The following is a 22,609-nucleotide window of genomic DNA, read 5'->3' as shown; positions in this document are numbered from 1 at the left end:
AAGACCTTCCTTTGGATGTGTCGCCTTCTTTTCCCCAGAGGGTAGCGAGGCTGTCCTTCAAATTCAGAGCAACTCTGCCGAGTCTTAGGAAACCAGCCTTTGGACAAAGATGAAATGTGTTCAGTCAGCTAAATCTGGGGGGGCTGTTGGTCCTTCCCCTTTCCTAAGTGGTTTCTAACCAACTGACTTTGGAGAGAAAGGAGGCACCCAGGTACTTCTGAAAACTCACATTGGTACAGGCAGGGCTGGGGGCAGCAGCGCCGGCGAGGTTTGCAAAGGGCGCTATGGCCGTTGCCCCATTTGGGCAATAAGAGACTTCCTCTGTTAAGGCCCCCAAGTTATTTAATGTTTTCTATTCCTTCAAAATCACGTATTTTTCAATGGGTTATTAAATGATTCTTTTCCTTCTAAATTTCAGCTTTAATCGCCTAGACTTACCTCTTTATGAATCTTTTGAAGATTTGCGAGAGAAGCTACTTATGGCCGTTGAAAATGCTCAAGGATTTGAAGGAGTGGATTAACGCGTCGACCTTTTTCCCCCCTTCAAGCAAGTTCTGCTTGCACCTTTGCATTTGGCTAACGGACTCTGAGTGACTGTGGCGGAACAGTTGCACAGCGTTGGTTCATGGAGCAAACCCTTCGGCGGTGCAGTCGCCTGAATCCAGACATTTGAACTGTGGTCTGCAGGCGGCTTTTCTGGCGTTTCCGCAGCAGATTACCAACTGCTTAACGTGAACTCTGAGCACATTTCAGCAGGACTTACTCTATTTATGTTGTGCCTCTGTAGGCAAAGCCCTTAATAAATATTTTACATAATTTCTAATGACAATGAATGGAATTAATCATTTTACAGGTATAGTATTACACCTCATGTTTACTTTTTAATTGATTTAGACATTTTCCGATCTTAGTTCATTTCATTACAATTAAATATCACGTACTTGGAAAAATGAGCATTTTTCTTAATTTCATACTAGACTTGATGCCAGTGTCATTTTTTTCAAAGCACATCTTGAGCCTTGTGTTCCCAAACCATTAAGAAAGCAGGAGAAAGCTACGCTGGAAAGTTCCTCTACCTGGGCTGTACATGGAGAGCAGCTCTTTTCAGTGAGCACATAAATATTTTTCTGTATCCAGAAGTCTGGACTGGATGTTGCATTTTTGTATAAATATTAGAATAGTTACAAGTCAAGGGAGAATCATAACATAGCATGCCAAATCTCATGTTCAGTAAAGAAATTGCCTCATTATTGGTAATACTTACATGTACTATCAAGCGTTTTGGGGTAGGGTTGGCATTAATCACTTTAGGAAACTATGCTTAACCCTGTCGTCACCTTTGTATAGTGATTCTTTTATTATTATCCTTTCCTCTCTACTGTTTGCAACGGAGGCATTTTGAATGAAACCTGGCACTATGCGATTTGGCACTATGGAAAACAGGTCTGTTTTGTCTCCTCTTTGGATGCATTTGCTAATGATATCTAAATAACAATGGGGTTTTGTTTGTTTCTAACTGCACCAACTCTAAAGGCACTTTATGTAACACATGGAAGTCATATCTGTTTTTATCATAAACATTAATGTGATTATATTCCTTCTCACCGCACATGTCTTTCTGGTGCAATATCTATCAGTTGTGAATTTGGCTGCTGCTGATGTATAAAAGAAAAAAAACAAACAGATGTAGAGCTGAGCCTGCAGACATGTTCCTCAGCAACTGTTTTTGTGATTTATTTTTTACTTAATCACAAAGATTTATTTAATATACACTGCTATCTAATCAATTTTGTTACCTATGACATGTTGCATGCTTAAACTATAATGTCTGAGTTGCATCTCTTTTGTGACGGATTAAACGTGAAAGATTTGTATTTGATCCACTGGAGTTAAATGGTTACAGAACTACTAGAGCAGGTCTGAGGGTACGGCTCCAGCAATTTCACGTTCAGGTTTGCCAGTTCTGCCCGCATACTTACCTGTATATAGGCTTGTTCCCCAAGAACCCATTTAATGCTTATGAAGCAAGATGAGACCGCATGCCAAAACAACATTTCACCTGGTTGCCAACAGCTTTTCTAGCCCTGCCCTTACCCCCTCTCCAACACCTGCTGGCAAGTACAGTCTGTGTCCAAGAAGTAACAGCCACACTGCAGAAACTGTAACACAGTAATGCTGGAAAGCCACCTGAATGCCAGTGACATTCATACTAACATTCAGCAAATGCCTGTGTGCTAGCAAAAAGCTGAAGCGCTAATAGACATGAGGGAGGTTATTTTGTTATTTGAACACAGGTTACAATTCATTTTCTGTTAAGTTTCCTGACATTCCTTTCTGACCTTTTACATTTGATGAGTGAGCTTGAACATGAGAAAGGGACTCATCCGAGTAGACAGAGAATCACTGTGCTGATCCTGTAGCTGGGGGAAGGTGGAGAGAAGGCAGTAAATCCAGGTACTTCCACTGACCTTCAGTACGTTAGGCACAGCTGGTGCTAAGAGGGACTCCCTTGAGGGAAGGGTCATACTCCCAAGTTTGTTTTCTTTCTGTCTTAACCTGGAGGATTCTTGGTGCAGTTGGAGGCTCTGTTTGTGTCCAGGGCCATGTATCAGAACCTTAAGAACTCCTGAGAGACTTTTTTGGTTGTGAAACTGAAGTGGACCTCAGGCATAGACAAAGGCAGTGGCCCAGCAGTAGCGCAGCTGAGGCAGAACCAGAAGTCAGATTGTGTTTAAGAATCTGCCACTTCTCTTGTGATCTTGCTTTGGTCCCTTCCCTCCCCTCACCCTCAGCTTCTAAAACAGGTTTACTAATACTTGTCTACATCAAAGCCCTTTCAGCCATCTAGAATTACATAGTGACATCTGACTGGAAGGGAAATTTTTGTTGTTTGGATTCTTTTTCTTTTTTTTAAGAAAATTTAGAATGACTTAGCTTACCATCTTTTCAGGTCCACTCACCTCACAAACTGACAGACACTCCAAAAGCATTCGTTAGCTATTAAAATGGCGAGGTGAATTCCACTGTATGAATTGTAATTAATGTGCATTTGGACTGTTGTGGTTTACTTTAGAGCAGGGGTTTTCATTTTTAGGACACAGTTTGATACTAAAAGAAAGCCCTTGACTCCCCCAGGGTATGCCACTTGAGCACATGAAGAGACCTGAGCTCACTCGGGCAGCATTGATGGGGCCCAGCATGCAGTGCCCCGACAGACCCGCATAGCTCATCCTGAAACTTGTGCGATTTTGGCTTTCTTGCGACTAACGCGAAGGGCTAAATAAATGCTGTTTGTGCTTCTTGTGCCCTAGACGCTGCAGCCACAGCTCTCGCCTGCACTGCAAACCTACCATCGCTGTGGAGCCAATGCAGTACGATGCACAGCTGTCTGAGTGAGCTTTGTTTTGGAACCAGTTTGTTCACCACTCCATGCAGGCCTTATCCCCAACAGCCCAGGTGAACATAGCAGTAAGCCAGCTCATTACTTTTTGTTACCCAAGTTAGCAGGGCTACAAGGCCACAGCACTGTGTTTTGCCTTTACTGGTGCCCTACAGCTCCCTTCCTTCACTATGGAAGTGAAACTGTCCTTTTCTCGTTGGGCTCCACAAGTAACCCAGAGTCAGTGTTCACAAGTGATGAGCAAGGGGAATTGCTCAGCCCAGTCCCTTTGCTGCGGGTATCAGAAGCCCTCCCCTTAGCTAGAACTATCAGGCTGTTACTGACAGGCTTGGCATCACACTAGTTACAGGGGCGTAAGCCCCTGCTAAAATATACTATACCCATGCAACTCAGATTTTATTATTGGTGGCTATGCTGATGGCTAAACCCTCAGGCAGATAGATACACCCCACAGCCAAAAAGTTAAGATCTTCACCGCTATGACAAAAGCTGGGAAGTTACCTTCAGTTTTGCAATAGGCTATACGAGGCTGGGTAAACAGCCTTAGCTGTGCGAAGCGGCAGCTGCAGAGGAAATGGATTTTCTTCTGCAGGGCTCTTAACATAAAGCCCTAGTGCTGTTACCAAGATCCTGAGCTGGATCCCAGACTTTCCATCGAGGAGCCCTTCTGGAGCTCCTGAAGCTACATTTGAAGGAATCCATCTAGGAAAAAAGGTAGCTCTGTGTCATTTACTTAAAACATCTAAAAACACAAAGCAGCTAATGCTCCAGTGGGATTGTACCCCATAGTACTGTGCCTTTCTTAACACAGTACACTCCCATATACTGGCAGGTTAGTCCACCACACCATGGCTCAACACTACTTTAAAAGGTTCTAGTCAGCTACTTTTTTTTGGTTAATAAATGGTAATCATGAAGGTGGTACCTAAACCATTACTTGTTTGTTCTTAAGAAGCCTTAGGGCAAATAATGCATAAAAATTTTAGTCACAATACAGAATACAGGATCTGCTGTCACCTCCTGTTCTCATTAAGGCTTACAGATCTGTGCCTTGGAAGGCTGTAGTTCATGTACACCATACCAGTTGCATCGACTCCTGCTTGCATGCCTAGCTGCTGGAAACTGCTGCTTTTTATCTTTCAGTCCAAAAGTAGCAAAAAAACACCACAACAAAAACACACACCTGTTACCACAAAATTCATCTTCTTTCTGTCTCTCACACTGACCTCTCCCTCTTGTGAATTCTGAGTGAGAGGACCACCATGCTAGCATGACACATGTGCTGATAAATTAGCAAGAGGATGCTGCTGTAAGTACTAAGTGCACAGCTAGTGCCTGTCCTGCACCCCGAGGGACGCGCTGCAGTTGTGGCATGCTCAGCCCTGTCCTGTTCCCATCATGTAAAGTCCCAAAGCATTTTACATGATGCTAAAGGGACAGGCATTGCAACAACTAGGGAGCCAGGGAGGGGAAGCTGCATAGTTAGACTGCGCTTTTAAGAGTTAAAAATTAAGTGATCGTTCATACCCATGTGATTGCAAGGCTAATTATCAGTCTGTATAGTAGAAAAAGGGTAGATTACCAGATTGGACATCTTAAATGTACATTAGTTTTCTTACCTTTTTATTTAAAACTTTTCCTTTTGTGTGAAAAATTACAACAACAAAGAAAAAACCCTACAGTCTTCACCCATCTGTTATGATGTTGCACTAAGAAGTAATGCGTGTTTGAAATGCATGGGAAGCTTCAACACTGGAATCTAACCATATTAATGTTACCTACCCATCGGGTCTGGCACAGCATGCCTAGAACCCCCTTAGACACCACCACGGACCAGACTTGGTCACCTGTCCATCGATGCACAATCCTAACGATCTCTTTTGTCCACATTTATCCTCCACTTACATGTTACGTTTCTCCTTTTCTGTATTATTTTCACATAGACATTGCTTTTTTTTCCTGGATTTTTTTTACTATCTAGCTGTGAACCCATACACAGTGTGCATCCACATACAACAGTACACATTGCATTTTTATACTTTAAGCCATTCTGTTGGATTTAGAGGCACATGAACCATCTGTCTCCATGGCAGGTTTGCCACAGCCACGCAGTAGTGCATAGGTTATGATTCTCAAAACCCAAATGGAAAACTCCAGAAGATGATGTTGCCATCTTCTCTGTTTGTGAACATAAGTTATGAATCAAATTTAAAACTGAGATTATTAATATTTCCAAACATGCAAAAGTGTCAAACATTCCAGATTAAATTCACACTGTTTAATAATTTGTTTTATAAAATCACCTCATACTAGAAGGCTATTCAAAGTTATGCTAAACTACCTTAAAATCAATTTTCAAAGTACTACTTATAAATAATGCTCATTTTCACAATTAATACAGCTTTAAACTGTGGTTGGATTTGATACACTGTGGGGAAAGGATTTGGTTATGGACAAAAGTCATTTTTTCCATTTATTTTCTGAGGAGCAGTGAAAGAAAGTGTAGTTTGTTTTCCTGACAGCAAGAGCTCAATGTGACAAAATGAAGTTGTTGTAATGAAATGATGCAACTTAATTAAATATTTAATAAATAATTACAGAAACTACAGCATTTTATACTTCAAATACATTTTTTTGTCTAAGTGAAGCTTTGTTTTGTTTTGTTAAAAACCAATACCTTAAGGTCACAATTTGCCAGAAGGCTTTCCCAACCTGGGATGTGGCTGGGGGAGCCCATGTGCAGTCCCATCTGTACCCACTTTATTTTTAAGTGATTAAACACTCCATCCACATATCTCAGCTTCTGTAAAAGTGGTTCCCAGCTTTGTCCCCATGATCCTCACTGCCTTCATGAAACAGGAACATGTATAAAGTTTTCAGCTGAATAAGAATGTATCCTGAAAAAAGTTTACAGCGATGCTGGTCCCTGGTGCACAGCCACCCCAGAAGGCACGGTTGAAGGTAGCCATTCTCTATAAGGATCTGAGCAATTAATACAAGATGAGCGATCAGGCAGTGCTCTGAAGAAGTGTCATGAGAGAAAATACAAAAACTGCACCTCTCCCAGCTTCATATTGGCGTCCCCCCTGTCCCGTCATCATTGCCAGTACAAGAACTGTAATACTCCAGACTTCCGTGAGAAGTGCGTTCCTGAATGACCCAATTCTGCAGTGACCGTACAAAGCAGCACACTTGCAAACTGCCTGCTTAGGCCATGCCTGGAACAAGTTTGGATGTTCTATCATTTTTAATTGCATATTTTCTATGCTTACCGCAGAACTTCCTGCAGCCCACAGTAATGGACAGACTACATACAAAACACCCTACTTGCAACAAACCAGCCAAAGTTCAGTTTAACAATGCAAGTCTACACCTTGGTAAATTTATTTTGATTTTCAGTGGTACAATTCCAATGTTGTAGTACTGAGAACAACTTATTGACAGCAGTGGAACTAATGTTGCCTTTCATGTTAATCAGTGTGAACTTAAAAAACTCACAAAACAAGAACCAACACCACCACCAAACCTAAGCAAAAAAACAACCCACCCCACCACAAGTCATATTTTGGCTTAACAGCTCACTTCAGGAACACAGTACCTTCCTCCTCAGCCAGTATCAGTGCTTAAGAGAGTTGCAGATGGACAGAATTACCCATTAGTCTTAAATACAGAATTAGTACGTAACAAATTGTCTCCTGGCTTTTGAGCTTCACATGACGCACAGCCTACGTGCAGCATTGATCTGACTTGCGCTAACACACATCAAGGTCACATAGCATACTCCTGCAGCTACCTTCAGCTGCTATTTGCTGAAGAAAAAGAAAAAAAGGAAGAAAAAGGTGCACCACCACACCCCCCCATCCACTTAAGCAAGTGTCCAGGAGTCCGGGAACTGGAAGAGGAACAAGGGCTGCCAAGGCAACGAGGCAAAAAAAGACATCTCTTAATACAACCCAGAAATGCCACCCGCCATCAGAAGTACTGTTCACCTCATCAGTAGAGGTGAATACCTGTTGTGAATCAAGTTACTAGGAGCTCGCTAATGCTGCCATACAACTTCTTAAAGACACCACACCCCTAGACAACTCGGCCTGTTAAGCTTTGGAACAGAGTTATTTCTGTGCATGTGTGCAATGTTGTGGTACATCATCTCCACTTACAATTGCAGGATGGCTGACACTGCTTTATTAACTAATGCACCAGTCTCCCTACCATTCAGCTGTATAACACCACAGAGCAGCAACTACTTTACTTTGCATAAACTTTATTTGTGCCTATCTGTATTTTCCTCCCTTGGGCACTGATTTCTGAAAGGGCCGCCCATCTCCTCCCCTTTCTTCAAGCCACCACCTCTTCCTAAGCTAGAGCAGCAGGCAACGTGTTTCAACGTCAATTCTGTCAGCTAGCAGTGCAGCCTCCCTTGTGCTGGAGCTAACTCAGCTGCATGGTTCATGTCCTCCCTCCATGAGCAAACACCTTCGTACTGTGAAGTGACAAACTGTGCAATGCAGAAACATACAATTAACTGGCACTCTTTACAACAAAAGTTTAAAAACAAACAAAAAACACCTCTGCATACATCTCTTCCAGTGATACCTACATGTGTGTTAATGCTCTGGCATAGTTATGTCCAGTAGGTTTCCAAAAAAAACCAAACAACACTGCAATTCCACTTGTGTTTCTAATTGGAAGTGAAAAAAAAAATTGTGGCAGGGTAGCGTTCTAAGTCGTTAAAGAATGTCTGTGCAAATCCTTACTATATGCTGTTTGTATACGGCTAGTAAGGTTTTGTTGCCCTTGAGAAACAAGCAAACCGACATGTCAATATATTCAAATCCCAAATCGATACCTGTGCATCAACACCACCCTGCAGCCGCCCGCAGGAGACGCTGCAGTAACTGCGTTAGCAGCGAATGCATTCGCATTCCCAGCCCTGAAACTTGGTTGCTTCCTACCCTGACATTTCCCACTCCTGACAAGGGAAAAAAATCAAAAATCCTACACTATCCAAATTAATTCCCTTTCTTTTTTAAGCTTGCTGTCATTAATAAAAACAACCATATCAGGTCAAATTAAAGGTCCAGCTGCACAAGCATCTGATTTGCAGATTCTGCCAGAACAGCTTAAGAGTAGGGCAAATAGTAGTGCTTCCAGCAAACGCACTTTCAAATGTGAGTGACACGCCGCTCAAGGATCTGCTACAGTGGCAATGGCTTAATTTTCTTTGCACATAAACAGGCATATAATTTATATATTTTTAAAAAATAAATAGTTTCTGGTGTCATGGGAAATTCTAGTATTTACAGCTGCTTGAGCACAGTGTCCGTGATCATTTTCAGTGTGAAGGAGTATCTCCCTTTGTTTTGAACCGGACACCTCTTATCTAATACACATTCGTCCTCGTGTTCCATAGAGACCTCCACACCCTGCTTGCTGTCTCTGTGTATGTAGTCCAGAGGTCTCTGGTTTCCTTCGCTTGCCACCGCTTCCAATCTGGAAGGCTGTCAGGGCAACACCTCCTACAAACTCACATGGACATCAACACAGGCTCTTACGCTCACCTGTGCCTCACACAACATCTCTCAAAGAGGGTTGGCTATAGGCCCATGGCAAGAAAGCCTGACGCCAGTGGCCTCTGGAGCTGGTTCCCTCACATGAAAACTACTCCTAGCTGTGGTTCAGGACCCAACCAAGGGGAGGTCAAACCGACAAGAAGCACAGTCATGTCACTGGCAACAACCTGAACAGCAAGTCCATCAACTCTGCAGGCTGGCAGAGACCTTCTGGTAACGCTTGGAATTGCCTACTGCAATTCTGGTACAAAACAGCTTCCAGGGCATAGCTAGAGAAAAAAAGGACATGGGAGTGCCCAAGACAGCATCAGGCACCCACTGCCGCTGCAGTGTTAACGCTTCGTGCCTTGTGCTTGGCTATGTTCACCCGCTGGTGAGCGGAACGGCAGGGCAGACAGACCTTGCAACTAGCATATGCTAATGCCCAGAAATTCATTATGTATATTAGGGCATTAATTAGGTAGGGATGACACAGAGCAATTGTGCATGTGAGAATTATACTTATTGTTGAAGACTTATAGAATCATTAAGCTTGGAAAAGACCTCTAAGATCATCTAGTCCAACCGTAATAGTACATAATTAGTTATAACTGTATTTAAGGAGTATTTGGGCATTGAAAACCTACTGGCAATCCCAAACGGCTGAAATGCCTTCAAAAAGTCTGGCCCATACCCTCTTCTCAAAGACAACCTCTTCTCTGCTTCAGCAATCTTCAGTGTTTTAAATCCAGCTGAATGACAAGCTGAATTTCATGCTTTTCTTTCATTCCAAGGTTGACTCTACATAAAACCCACTATCATTTACATTCCTACGTAATACTGTCATGAGAAAGGCACCCAGGGTTTGCTATGGCAACCCAACAGGAAACGCTCCCGTTTCAAACATCTCCAATAGAAGGATCACAAAGATAAATAATCTCTTGATGATTACCATTGATTATTTTCCCCAGCTTTTGATGGAGAGCCTTGTTCAAATTCAATTTATTCTTGCTCAAATGCATCTGCTGTTTTCACCCGACTTACTTTCTGCCGTTTGCTGTGGGTGTTTCATTAGCTTGACAGATTAAGCCTAAGTTTAAAGTGCAATATAAACTTAAGATATATTCATTACAAATATAGAAATCTATTATCTTTTACCCTGACTGTCACACCTCAACCTTATTAATACAAGGTGTTTTTTAAACTTCTATGCATTTTCCTCTTTGATAGTTCTCTATCAGTAGTGTATAACAATGCAACCACTTTAAAGTTTTATGCCTGTAGCTCATTTTCTCAAATTCAAATATTTTCAACTTTTTAAGTGTTTCAATAATTTGCCTGAATGTTTTTGCTAATAACCTAAAAGCCAGTTGAAACATCTATCACCTCCAGTAAGTTATAGTATGAAAGCAAAGAGGAAGGCAATAGCCACCTTACTAGTAGCTGGATTTTCCACTGGCTAAGCCCAGGTCCACCAGGGCACGCAGGTGTCTAGCTCTCCCTGAGATCTGATACCAACACCTGAACAGGAGACAGACACATGGTGGGTTTGCAGGTCTGAACATTCAGGAAGCTGAAGACTTTGCAAAGAAATTATCTGATGATGTGTGGTGGCTGTTCAGTCAATTGCCATTGACTTTGTTGAAGCCAAGGAAGCCTGGTTTCCGAGTTAGGTCCCAGAAACAAGGCTCTGGGAATATAAAACAGGGAATTACTTCTATTCACAGGGACAGCCATCAGGTTAACCACGCAAGTTTAAATTTAATTTTTGCCTAGCTTTTAGATGCTCCAACCTGATACAACTGAAATCATCCTTCAGTCTATCCTTTGGGCAAAGGAGGTGATTCTCCCCCTCCACTCCGCTCTGGTGAGACCCCACTTGGAGCGCTGCGTCCAGCTCTGGGGTCCCCAGCCCAAGAAAGACATGGACCTGTTAAAGCAGGTCCAGAGGAGGGCCACAAAAACGATCTGAGAGCTGGAACACCTCTCCTATGGAGAAAGGCTGAGAGAGTTGGGGTTGTTCAGCCTGGAGAAGAAACAGCTCCGGGGAGACCTTCGGCCTTTCAGTATATAAAGGGGCTTATAAGAAAGACAGAGAGAGACTTCTTACCAGGGCCTGTAGTGACAGGACAAGGGGCAACAGTTTTAAACTGAAAGAGGGCAGGTTTAGAAAGGACATAAGGAAGAAATGTTTTACGATGAGGGTGGTGAGGCACTGGAACAGGTTCCCCAGAGAAGCTGTGGATGCCCCATCCCTGGAAGTGTTCAAGGCCAGGCTGGACGAGGCTCTGAGCAACCTGGTGTAGTGAAAGATGTCCCTGCCCGCAGCAGGGAGGTCGGACTAGATGATCTTTAAGGTCTCTTCCAACCCAAACCATTCTGTGAGTCTACAGCTCTATGACTTGAACACAGTGAGCTTGATCTTGTGGACTGCTGAATGCACTCACTCTCAGCTAACAAAAAAATTTAGCTGTAATGCACATTTACACAGCTGTTGAGTAATAACCACTATCTCAAACTAGCGCAAGTAACTCAGGTAGCAAAGTCACAGTAACACGTGCAAAGATATGAACATAACATTTGTACTCCGGTTTCCATTTTTTTTACTATTTAGTTAGTCTTGCCAGCTTAAGCTAGCACAGATGCAATTGCACAAGTTATAAACACAACTTCATTTTTGCTGCCTATGTGCAGAAACAGGTAGGACAAACCCGAGGCTTCCACTTGTTCTGCTAATTTGGCCTAATTACATGCTCCATTTTGTCACTTTTTAGGCTCACTATGTACTGCTGCGTTTGTGGATATGTACACATCTCTACGCCATAGAGGTTTTCTGTATGGACTTCAGAGCTTTCCTCCAAGTTGTGGTAAACTCAATTTTCATTCTACAGACCTCTATCACTACTGGATTAGCTAGAGGACACGACCTCCCTGTGAAATCAGATTTTAAACAACAGGTAAACTTCGAACCTTGGACTAAAGTTAAAGAATAACCAAGATGGACACTAGTTCAATACTTGGCAAATATTAGTTGCATGCAGTGGACAGACACTTCTCTGCTGTACCTCTAAATATTTTGATATGCTGATGCAGAACATATCTTCAGTTTTAAGGGTTTCTTTACACAGAACAGAAGCCACAAAACAGCTCGAAGCAGCTAGAGGTTAATATTTTGTGCAAGCCTAGGAATTTCCTTCCTCTGCAGTCCATCTAGAGTTCAGGGAATTGAGGGCTACTTGTTCTCACAGATGACAACATTTCTCTCTACCATCCCAGTAATTTCCTTTGTTCCAGTGCTTTACTTCTGTGAACAACAGCTTTTAAGAAAATTATCAAGTTTTAAGCAGTTCTACTTCCTAATCAAGCATGCAGATGGTTCACTGTCTCCAATTATTTAATAATAATGTAAACAGAAATTGTGATTACATGTTATCTCAATGGCTTGTTAAAACATACTCATCTTGGACTAAATATTTCCCAGTTGTGCCCCTACTTTTTTTTAAAAAAAAAAGAAAAAAATAGGAGCATGCAGTCCAAATTATGAATTCTTCCCCCTTGCCCCTTTATAAAAGACTTTGTTATTTGATAGCGAGGCAGGAAACATCTCCCTGTCACTCCTCTCTGCCTGTTATTTGTAACAACAGTACTGACCGCAATACAAGAGTTTGCGGATCATCCAATATTCAGGGAGAATTAACTCCCCAAGACAGAAAGGCAGGTAGTGTTACATTACAAGGAGGCAGCCCAAGACAAATCAAAGTGTTCCTCAGAAACCTAGATTTCACAAGTGCTCTCTCGACCTACATGTGGGCAGTGGCCCTGTACCAGAAGAATACAAACCGGCACAGTTAAAGTGCAGGTGCAAAGGCTTATGCTTATCTGCTGTTAACAACTACAGTTTGGCAGCATACTGGCATAGAGAAGAACTGGTAAGAACTCCAGTAAGATTAAAAAAATGCAACTGTCTTCAGATTTTTTTGGACTCTGAATTCTCAGAATAATGGAGAAGCTGGTGCACTGTTTGCTAAGACGACCCTTTATGGTGAACTCTCACCAGCATTGTATTTCCCTCAGTGGCTTTTAGAACACAGAGAAATTAATCAGGACTTAAATGTAGAGACAAATACTAAAGAGAGCCAGTATCAGTTCTAAACCAGAAGTTTGGACCAGAATTTGAATCTCCCCCAATGTGGATTCCTGGAAGCAAGATTTTGCTTTCTCTCTAACTTAGATGAAAAACAAATGAAAAAATACCCCTGCTTCCCAAGGAGATCCCTTCTCCTTAGAATTGTTAACAGTTGCTTTTGTGTCTAGCCTCTCCCAGGTCTTGAATACAGGAGCCAGAAAACTCAGATCAGATCCAGTTCCCAAACCTCTGGCCTCCGATGCTTTTACAGAGCACATCAAACCCCTGAAATACGGCTTGGGGATACATACCCACTGATAATTTTACCATAAACAATTATAGATTTGTGAAGTATACCTTCATCATCTCAATTTCTGCTTATTCTTACTACAAAGTTATGATTTGTTGCATGGCAAACACAGTCTTCTAACAGTACAAGTAGCTCAGTAGTTTTTGTTATCTTTCTGGTGATAAAAGCATAAATTTTCACCCCCAGTAGTTGCATAGAGCAGTAAGCACAGAGTCAGGCTTGGCTCTGAGCAATACCGATGGGAACATTCCTTCCAACTTCATTACAAAGATCCATTTTCTTAACATTGCCTTAACACAGCTTTCACTTGGCTCTACAAGAAAATAAAGGGATGAAGAAACCATGCTACATCCACTCCTAAGCTTCTTTTAGCTCTTGTTCCCCGAGTCGGAACATATTGCATTCCTTACTCTTGCTCCTTTGTTCACAGGACAGATAACTATCAAAACCAAGCCTATCATCAATATCTAGACTCACAAAAACAAAGAATGGATGGAAGCAATTCAAAGCACTTCAGAGGGCAGTTATAATATATTCACTCCAGTTTAAGAAGCAACGGTTTCGTACATTTTGTATTGAATGACAGTTCGATCTACAGCAACTTCTATGGGAATATTTCTGGTATGGACCCACGCATCTTTTGCCCAGAAAAAGAAACCAGGCAACATAAGACAGTACTGGGGTGTGGGGAATGAAGGAAGAATTAGCCACAGTGCTAGTGTAAGTAGCAGTCCACATCAAGCTGCTAGGGAAAGAAACTACTAGGGAAACAACTTTCAAGGAAAACAAACACAGCCTTCAGGGGAATCGGAGATCTTCCTACACCTCCTGCATGCACAAATAAGTGTTACCTAAGAAAATCCAGAACATTTGAAGACTTAACAATATCTAATAACACAGAATACCAGCATGAGTGGCATTTAACAGAGAGAGCTGAGACTCATTTGACTGTCAGAGCAACTTCAAGTTAATCTGCAGAAAGAATTGTCATCAGGTTTTCCTGTTGGAGTTCCTAATAAAAAAAAAAAAGCTTTTTTTTTTCTTTCTTGCCTCTAAGGCCAATGTATATATGCACATATATACCCCTACCACCTTTTATCTGTGCCACTGGCATCTGTTTAAATAGCTTTGTTTGAGCACATCTGTCCATATCCTGAAGGACAGGAGTCCAACGACCAAACAGTCAGTTCATCTGGTCATCTACCGAGTAGCCTGTTTGTTCTTGGCTATCATTTTCTATTGGCAGCCCAAAAGCGGGGGCAGGAAGGGAACACCACCCAAAAAACTCAGCCAGGGATTCAGCAAAGCCTTTCACATTGGGAAGCACAAATTATTTCCTAAAATACATTGAAAAGCCTACTACAGATCCTTGAGAAACTCCTAGAGACAAAACTGACAACTACTGCCTCCATTTTGTTTTCTCTCCTATAGCTTGATGTTTGGTTATATGAAGACTTCCCCTTTCACCTCCTGGCAGCTTCAGTTCTTTAAGAATTTGTTAGATTTCTTGCAAATACAAAAAGCCCCATATCAAGCAGATTTCCCTTCTCTGAATGCAATGGCGTCTTTCAGATTTGGGATGCATGATTTTTTCTATACAAAAGCATTCCAACTCCTTCCCAGTATGATACTTTTTTCATTGTTAGCTACTCCTCATGAATGAATGCATGTACCTAACTTATGTCATGTCTGACAGACTATAATAACGTGTAGAAATTAGTGGGAAAAAAAAGTCTTTAAATCTAAACTGTCACACCACCAGTTTTAATAGGCCAAGCAAATGAACTTCCTAAAATAGTCATGCATGGAACACAAGGATTGAAAAATTTGTCCTTAAAGTAGCTGAATTAAAGAAACAAAGAGAAAATGTTGATTTTTAGTAAAAATTAAGGAGTTAATCCAATACCCATCACTTCCAATTTGCATCACTTCAATAGGTGCTGGATCAGAGAATTCAAATAAGCAATACATAGTACCCTTCACTGGTCTGTGCCCAATCTCCTGCCGTTCTCCTCATGCTCCCAACCATAGTAACTGAAAGCTGGATTAAAACACCCCAAAACTTCATGCAAATAAAATAAAAAACAATTTTAAATAACACTTAAAAAGCAACCTTTTTAAATTTTAATTCAAACTGCAATATCCATACCAGCTTTCAAGAGTTAAATAAAAATGCAGGTACAAATTAAATAGAAACTTTTTTAGGTTTGACATTTCCACTTGAGTTGAAATATTTTGTCAAATTATGTGTTTCAGGAAAATTTTATTTGAAGAAAGCCTCACTCTCTGGGCCAGAGGCGATTCAGCCAGTTCTCGCAAACCTGTGGTTGACACTACCTGACTTAGGGATAACTATGTCCCATGCTCCTTCTCACAGATAAAGTCATTCATCTTTATGCTTTTCAGCAAAATCCTTTAATTCATACAATAACTGCCTGTTGCAATAGTACATCCTGGGTGAAATCAAGGCCCTATGGAAATCATCAGGAATTCTTCTGCCAGTAGCGCTGCCATGGTTTTCCCCAGAACATTCACCCATTTCTGTCACAACCAAGGTCACAACAATTGGTTACAGTTCTCTTACACTCCACACGCTCTGCTGCAGCGCAGCCAGGTCCTCACAAGGAGCCTCGGGTCGGTCCCTCAGAGTCCCTGGCACTTCCCCGTTACACTTCCTGAGTGCTTCTGCAGTACCTAGTACTCTGTTAAATCTGTTACTCCCAAAGAATCACTGTAAACTACAGCAGCACAGATGGGTTTGAGAAAAATGCCTCGACAGCCCAAGACATTCCCCCCAGCCTTGGAATTTTACAAATAACAAATCGTGGAAGTTTGAAAGTCCTTGCAGTTCGTCCTGGGAAGGAGCATACTGGTTTTGACTGGGACAGAGTTAATTTTCTTCACAGTAGCTACTACGGGGCTATGCTTTGGATTTGTGCTGAAAACAGGGTTGATAACACAGGGATGTTTTCATTATTGCTGAGCAGTGCTTAACCAGAGTCAAGGCCCCAAGTGCAGAATCCAGCACTTGGGCTTGTTCCATTTCACAGAATCATATAGGTTGGAAAAGACCTTTAAAGATCAAGTCCAACCATAAGCCTAACACTGCCAAGCCCACCACTACACCATGTCCCTAAACACCTCATCCAAACGGCTTTTAAATACCTCCAGGGATGGGGACTCCACCACTTCCCTGGGCAGCCTGTTCCAGTGCTGGACAACCCTTTCCGTGAAGTCAAATTTCCCAATATCCAGTCTAAACCTCCCCTGGAGCAACTGGAGGCCATTTCCTCTCGTCCTATGGCTTGTTACCTGGGAGAAGAGACCGACCCCCACCTCTCTGCAGCCTCCTTTCAGGGCGTTGTAGAGAGCGAGGAGGTCTCCCCTCAGCCTCCTTCTCTCCAGGCTGAACAACCCCAGGCCCCTCAGCCGCTCCCCATCAGCCTTGTGCTCCAGACCCTTCCCCAGCTCCGTTGCCCTTCTCTGGACACGCTCCAGCCCCTCCATGTCTCTCTTGGAGTGAGGGGCCCAACACTGAACACAGCATTCGAGGTGCGGCCTCACCAGGGCCCAGTACAGGGGACGATCACTGCCCTGCTCCTGCTGGCCACACGACTTCTGATACAAGCCAGGATGCCATTGGCCTTCTTGGCCACCTGGGCACGCTGCTGGCTCACATTTACCCGGCTGTTGACCAACACCCCCAGGTCCTTCTCTGCCTGGCAGCTTTCCAGCCACTCTTCCCCAGCCTGTAGCGTTGCATGGGGTTGTTGTGGCCCAAGTGTAGGACCCAGCACTGAGCCTTGTTGAACCTCACACAATTGGCCTCAGCCCATTGATCCAGCCTGTCCAGGTCCCTCTGCAGAGCCTTCCTCCCCTCCAGCAGATCAACACTCCCACACAACTTGGTGTCATCTGCAAATTTACTGAGGGTGCACTCAATCCCCTCATCCAGATCATTGATAAAGACATTAAACAGAACTGGCCCCAACACAGAGCCCTGGGGAACACCACTGGGGACCGGCCACCAACTGGAGTAAACTCCATTCACCACCACTCTTTGGGCCCGGCCATCCAGACAGTTCTTTACCCAGCAAAGGGTACACCCATCCAAGCCATGAGCAGCCAGTTTCTCCAGGAGAATGCTGTGGGAAACAGTGTCAAAGGCTTTACTGAAGTCTAGATAGACAACATCCACAGCCTTCCCCTCATCCACTAGGCAGGTCACCTTGTTGTAGGAGGAGATCAGGTTGGTCAAGCAGGACCTGCCTTTCCTGAACCCATGCTGGCTGGGCTTGATCCCTTGGTTATCCTCTACATGCCGTGTGATGGCACTCAGGATGATCTGCTCCATCAGCTTCCCTGGTACCGAGGTCAGACTGACAGGCCTGTAGTTCCCCGGGTCCTCCTTCCGGCCCTTCTTGTAGATGTGCGTCACATTCGCTAATCTCCAGTCAACTGGGACCTCCCCAGTTAGCCAGGACTGCTGGTAAATGATGGAAAGGGGCTTGGTGAGCACTTCTGCCAGTTCCTTCAGTACTCTCATGTGGATCTCATCAGGCCCCATAGACTTGTGAGTGTCTAACTGGTGCAGCAGGTCACTGACCATTTCCCCCTGGATTATGGGGGGCTCCATTCTGGTTCCCGTCCCTATCTTCCAACTCCAGGGGCTGGGTACCCAGGGAACAATTGGCCCTGCTATTAAAGACTGGGGCAAAGAAGGCATTAAGTACCTCAGCCTTTTCCTCACCCTTTGTCACTGTGTTCCCTCCCCTGTCTTCTAGAGGCTGGAGATTCTCCTTAGCTCTCCTTTTGCAGCTAATGTATTTGAAGAAGTATTTTTTGTTGTTTTTTATGGCAGTAGCCAGATTGAGCTCTAGCTTGGCTTTGGCCCTTCTAATTTTCTCCCTGCACAACCTCGCTACACCTTTGTAGTCCTCTTGACTTGCCTGCCCCTTCTTCCAGAGATCATAGACTCTCCTCTTTTTCCTGAGTTCTAGCCAGAGCTCTCTATTCAGCCAGGCCGGTCTTCTTCCCTGCCGGCTCGTCTTTCGACACCTGGGGACAGCCTGCTCTTGTGCCTTTAGGACTTCCTCCTTAAAGAATGTCCAGCCTTCCTGGACTCCTTTGCCCTTTAGGGCTGCCTCCCAGGGGACTCTGTCGACCAGTCTCCTAAACAGGCCAAAGTCTGCCCTCTGGAAGTCTAAGGTGGCAGTTCTGGTGACTCCCCTCCTCGCTTCTCCAAGTATCAAAAACTCTTATCATTCCGTGATCACTCTGCCCAAGACGGCCTCCAACCATCACACGGCTCACAAGTCCTTCTCTGTTCATGAAGAAGAGGTCCAGCGGGGCACCTTCCCTAGTTGGCTCCCTCACCAGCTGTGTCAGGAAGTTCTCTGCCACACACTCCAGGAACGTCCTAGACTGTTTCCTCTCTGCTGTATTGTATTTCCAGCAGACATCCGGCAGGTTGAAGTCCCCCACAAGAACAAGGGCTAGCGATTGTAAGGCTTCTCCCAGCTGCTTATAGAATAGTTCATCTGTCTCCTCATCCTGGTTGGATGGTCTGTAACAGACTCCCACCACAATATCTGCCTTGTTGGCCTTCCCCTTAATTCTTACCCATAGACACTCCACCCTATCGTGACCATCATCAAGCTCTAAACTATCCAGACACTCCCTAACATACAGGGCTACCCCACCACCTCTCCTGCCTTGCCTATCCCTCCTGAAGAGTTTATAGCCATCCATCACCACACTCCAGTTGTGCGAGTCATCCCACCATGTTTCCGTGATGGCAACCATATCATAGTTTTCCTGGTGTACAATGCCTTCCAGCTCCTCCTGCTTGTTGCCCATGCTGCGTGCATTGGTGTAGAGGCACTTCAGCTGGACTGCTGTCCGTGTCTCCTTCATAGAAGAACACCCCTTGTGTGCTTTGAGGTGTTTCACTGGCATTTCCCTCTTGGCTCCTATTGCCTCAGTATCCCCTAGCTCAACTCTGTTCAGCTTCAACTGTGCACCAGTGTACCCTGCACATCTCAGAGACACAGCCCGAGTGCCCTCGCTGGCACCCGCTCCCTCTAACTGTGGCACATTGTCCCTCAGCTTCTCACGGGCAAGCCTGATATTACTCCCCTCCCCCTCGAGTCTAGTTTAAAGCTCTGTCGATGAGCCCTGCAAGCTCCTGAGCAAAGATTCTCTTTCCCCTTTGAGAAAGATGAATCCCATCAGATGCCAGCAAACCTGGTGCTGTGTAGGCCATCCCGTTATCAAAAAAACCAAACCCGTGGTGATGACACCAGCCACGGAGCCATGAGTTAATAGATTGGGTGCTTCTGTTCCATCTAGTGTCACTGCCCACAACTGGAAGGAGAGAGGAGAAAATAACCTGGGCTCCAGAGTCCCTTACTAGCCATCCCAAGGCCCTGAAGTCTCTTTTGATTGCCCTAGGACTTCGTGTTGCAGCTTCATCGCCCCCCACATGGAAGAGCAGTAGAGGGTAATAGTCTGAGGGCCATACCAGGCTAGGGAGTATCCTCGTGATATCCCTCACCCGGGCCCCAGGGAGGCAGCAGACTTCCCTAAGAAGAGGGTCTGTCTGGCATATCGGACCCTCGGTTCCCCTTAAAAGGGAGTCGCCCACAACTATAACCCATCTTCTCTTCCTCGTGGAGGTGGTGTTGATACGAGAGGTACGCTTTTCTGACCTAGGCGACACCTCTGGTGTAGATGGACTCTCACCCCCATCCTCCATTGCCTGGCCTTCCACCTCCAGGGCCTCATACCTGTTGTACAGAGGCACCTGGGGAGGCGAGGTGGGCAAGGAGGGCGTTCGCCTGCTGCCACAAGCATGGACTTGCCTCCATCCACTCTCTTCGTCTGAGCTGCTGCCTTCAGCCTGGTGGGGGGGGATAAAGGATCCCCTTGATCATGGGTTCTTACTGGTGGCTGCTGCTGCTCCTGTTCCTGTCTCAGGGGAGGCAGAGCATGGCACCACCAGTCTATCTCTTTCTCAGCCTCCCTGATGCTCCTTAACCTTTCTACCTCCTCCTATAGCTCTGCCACCATGCAGAGCAAATCATCCACCTGGTCACACCTCACACAGCTGTCCTCACAGCTGCCATCGGTGAACAGTGAGAGGCCCTGGCACTCCCTGTGGCCTGAGACCTGGGTGGCTGCATGTTTTCGTGGGAGCTCCATCTGGGTAGCCACATCCACTCTGGCGAGCACAGAGGGCATCGGTTTCTGCCAAGTGAATACCATAGCTAGGTTTCTTCTGAAAGGATGAGGACTACCAAATGAACGCACCTCTTGAGCTGGTAGGATGACTTTGCCTTCCCTACACACCCTGCCTGAGCCGACTGCTGCGCAAACTTCATGCCATTGATGATTGCCCAATGCTCCAATCTATCTAGATCCCTCTGCAAGGCCTCTCGTCCCTTGAGACAGTCAACAGCACCTCCCAGTTTAGTATCATCAGCAAGCTTGCTAATGGTGCATTCAAGTCCTGCATCCAGATCATTGATTAAAACGTTGAAAACAACACTGGCCCTAGGATTGAGCCCTGAGGAACACTGCTGGCAAACCACAGCTCTGTAATCTTCCCACAAAGCATGACCTAGCTTACAGAGATCATCCAAGAGGAGCTCCCTGTTCAGCCAAGCTGCTCATCTGCTCCACTTGCTTGACTTTCGACACAATGGGATTGCCTGCGCAGGGTTCTTAAAAAAACAAACAACAAACAAACAAACCCACCAAACCAAACCCACAAAAAGGTGGTTCTTAGAAACTGACCAACACTCATGGACCCCCCTCAAAAGCAGTTTCTCTGGGGACATTGCTAACTAGCTCCCTGCGCAGCTTAAAGTTTGCTCTCTTGAAATCCAGGGTAGCAACTCTGCTGACCTTTTTTCTCATTACACCAAAAATTTTAAACTCTACCATTTCGTGATCACTGTGGCCAAGACAGCCGCCTACCATCACACCTCCCAAGAGTCCTCCTCTATTCACAAACAAGTCTAGGAGGGAACCTTTGGCTCCCTGACTTCTTGTGACGAGAAATTATCTTCAATGAACTTCAGGAATTTCCCAGACTTGCTTGTCACAGCAGTATGGTACTTGCATCTGGTTGAGTTACTCACCAATCCTAAATTAAAATGGGACTTTATATTCCACTAGCATTTAAAAATTGTGAAACAAACCGAATCTTGTTACACAAACCACTTGGTTTCATGAATCGCCCCAGAGCGTTTGTTCATTTACCTCAAGTTAAAACAGAGCACTGGTTTACTGCTTACAGAGGGCTGATAAGAATGATTAATATTTAACATTCTCAAGTTCACATATGTGAAATAGCTCCAACAAGCTATCCATGAGAATATCACACCTTAATTCACCAGTCACACTGAACACGCATGTGTGTTTTCCCCAGCAGAAGGCATGTTCCACAACATTAAAATGTACATTCCTCTCTGCATCAGTGACCACACAGTATTAGAGCACAGCTCAGTTTAGCGCATTGTCAGTCTGCTGAGAGAGTCCGAGCATCACAGTTACAACCTCTTTTATCCCAGAGGCACCAAAGAGCAGCACTATGCTGGCAAAACCTCACAGCCTCTAACAGCTGTACCAGGAGAACAGGCTCCTAGGGACCAACCCGGCTGACAGGCACTGAAACTGCAATGAATCCTTCTAGAGAACAGACCTTGTCAAACACACCCTGAGAAACGAAGCCCTGTCACAAGGGTAAACAACAGTTCAGACTGACAAATCCTAGAGAAATAATACCCACAGTAATAATCAAATCTACGAGCAGGCTTGCGCTTGATAGGTTCCAGACTGAGTAATCTTTAACAAAGCCAAACTCGGCAGAAAGGGTCCGTTCTGACCCCAGAGCAGCACACGCAGTCTGCGGCTTTGGCACAGCAGATACAAGTGCCACCTTTGTACAGCGCCATGCCTACCACACAACGTGAAGGGCGGCTCCATAACACAGACAGTAGGATAGCGTTCTAATGTAAGTTGGAAAAGTTTCAGCTAATATCTGGAGGAAATAACCCACTTTCCACTGGGGATAAAGACTAGTATATGTGGTGTCTTGTTTTTTCCAGTCATAATAAACTTCCTCAGAAGAAAAAACAAGTTTTCAGGAGTATTCTAGGAACAGCAGGTGAGTTCTAAATTTCATTTCATACAGAATTTATCCTGCAACCATAAAA

At 44.3% G+C, this 22,609-nt stretch overlaps 1 protein-coding gene across 3 annotated transcripts in view; it reads left to right on the top strand.

Moving 5' to 3' along the window:
• NEDD4L (NEDD4 like E3 ubiquitin protein ligase) overlaps positions 1-5,999 on the top strand; it is a 202,659-nt gene extending 196,660 nt beyond the window's left edge. For all 3 annotated transcript variants that reach the window (XM_072858758.1, XM_072858755.1, XM_072858759.1), the window contains one exon: positions 419-5,999. In XM_072858758.1, coding sequence (XP_072714859.1) covers positions 419-521 — 103 coding nt within the window. In that variant the 3' untranslated portion in view covers positions 522-5,999. The remainder of the gene's footprint in view (positions 1-418) is intronic.
• The last annotated feature ends 16,610 nt before the right edge of the window (positions 6,000-22,609 follow it).

The sequence above is a fragment of the Ciconia boyciana genome, chromosome 4, assembly GCF_034638445.1.
Source record: "Ciconia boyciana chromosome 4, ASM3463844v1, whole genome shotgun sequence".
NCBI lineage: Eukaryota > Metazoa > Chordata > Aves > Ciconiiformes > Ciconiidae > Ciconia > Ciconia boyciana.
The sequence above is the reverse complement of the archived record's forward strand: the minus strand, read 5'-3'. Positions and strand labels throughout refer to the sequence as shown.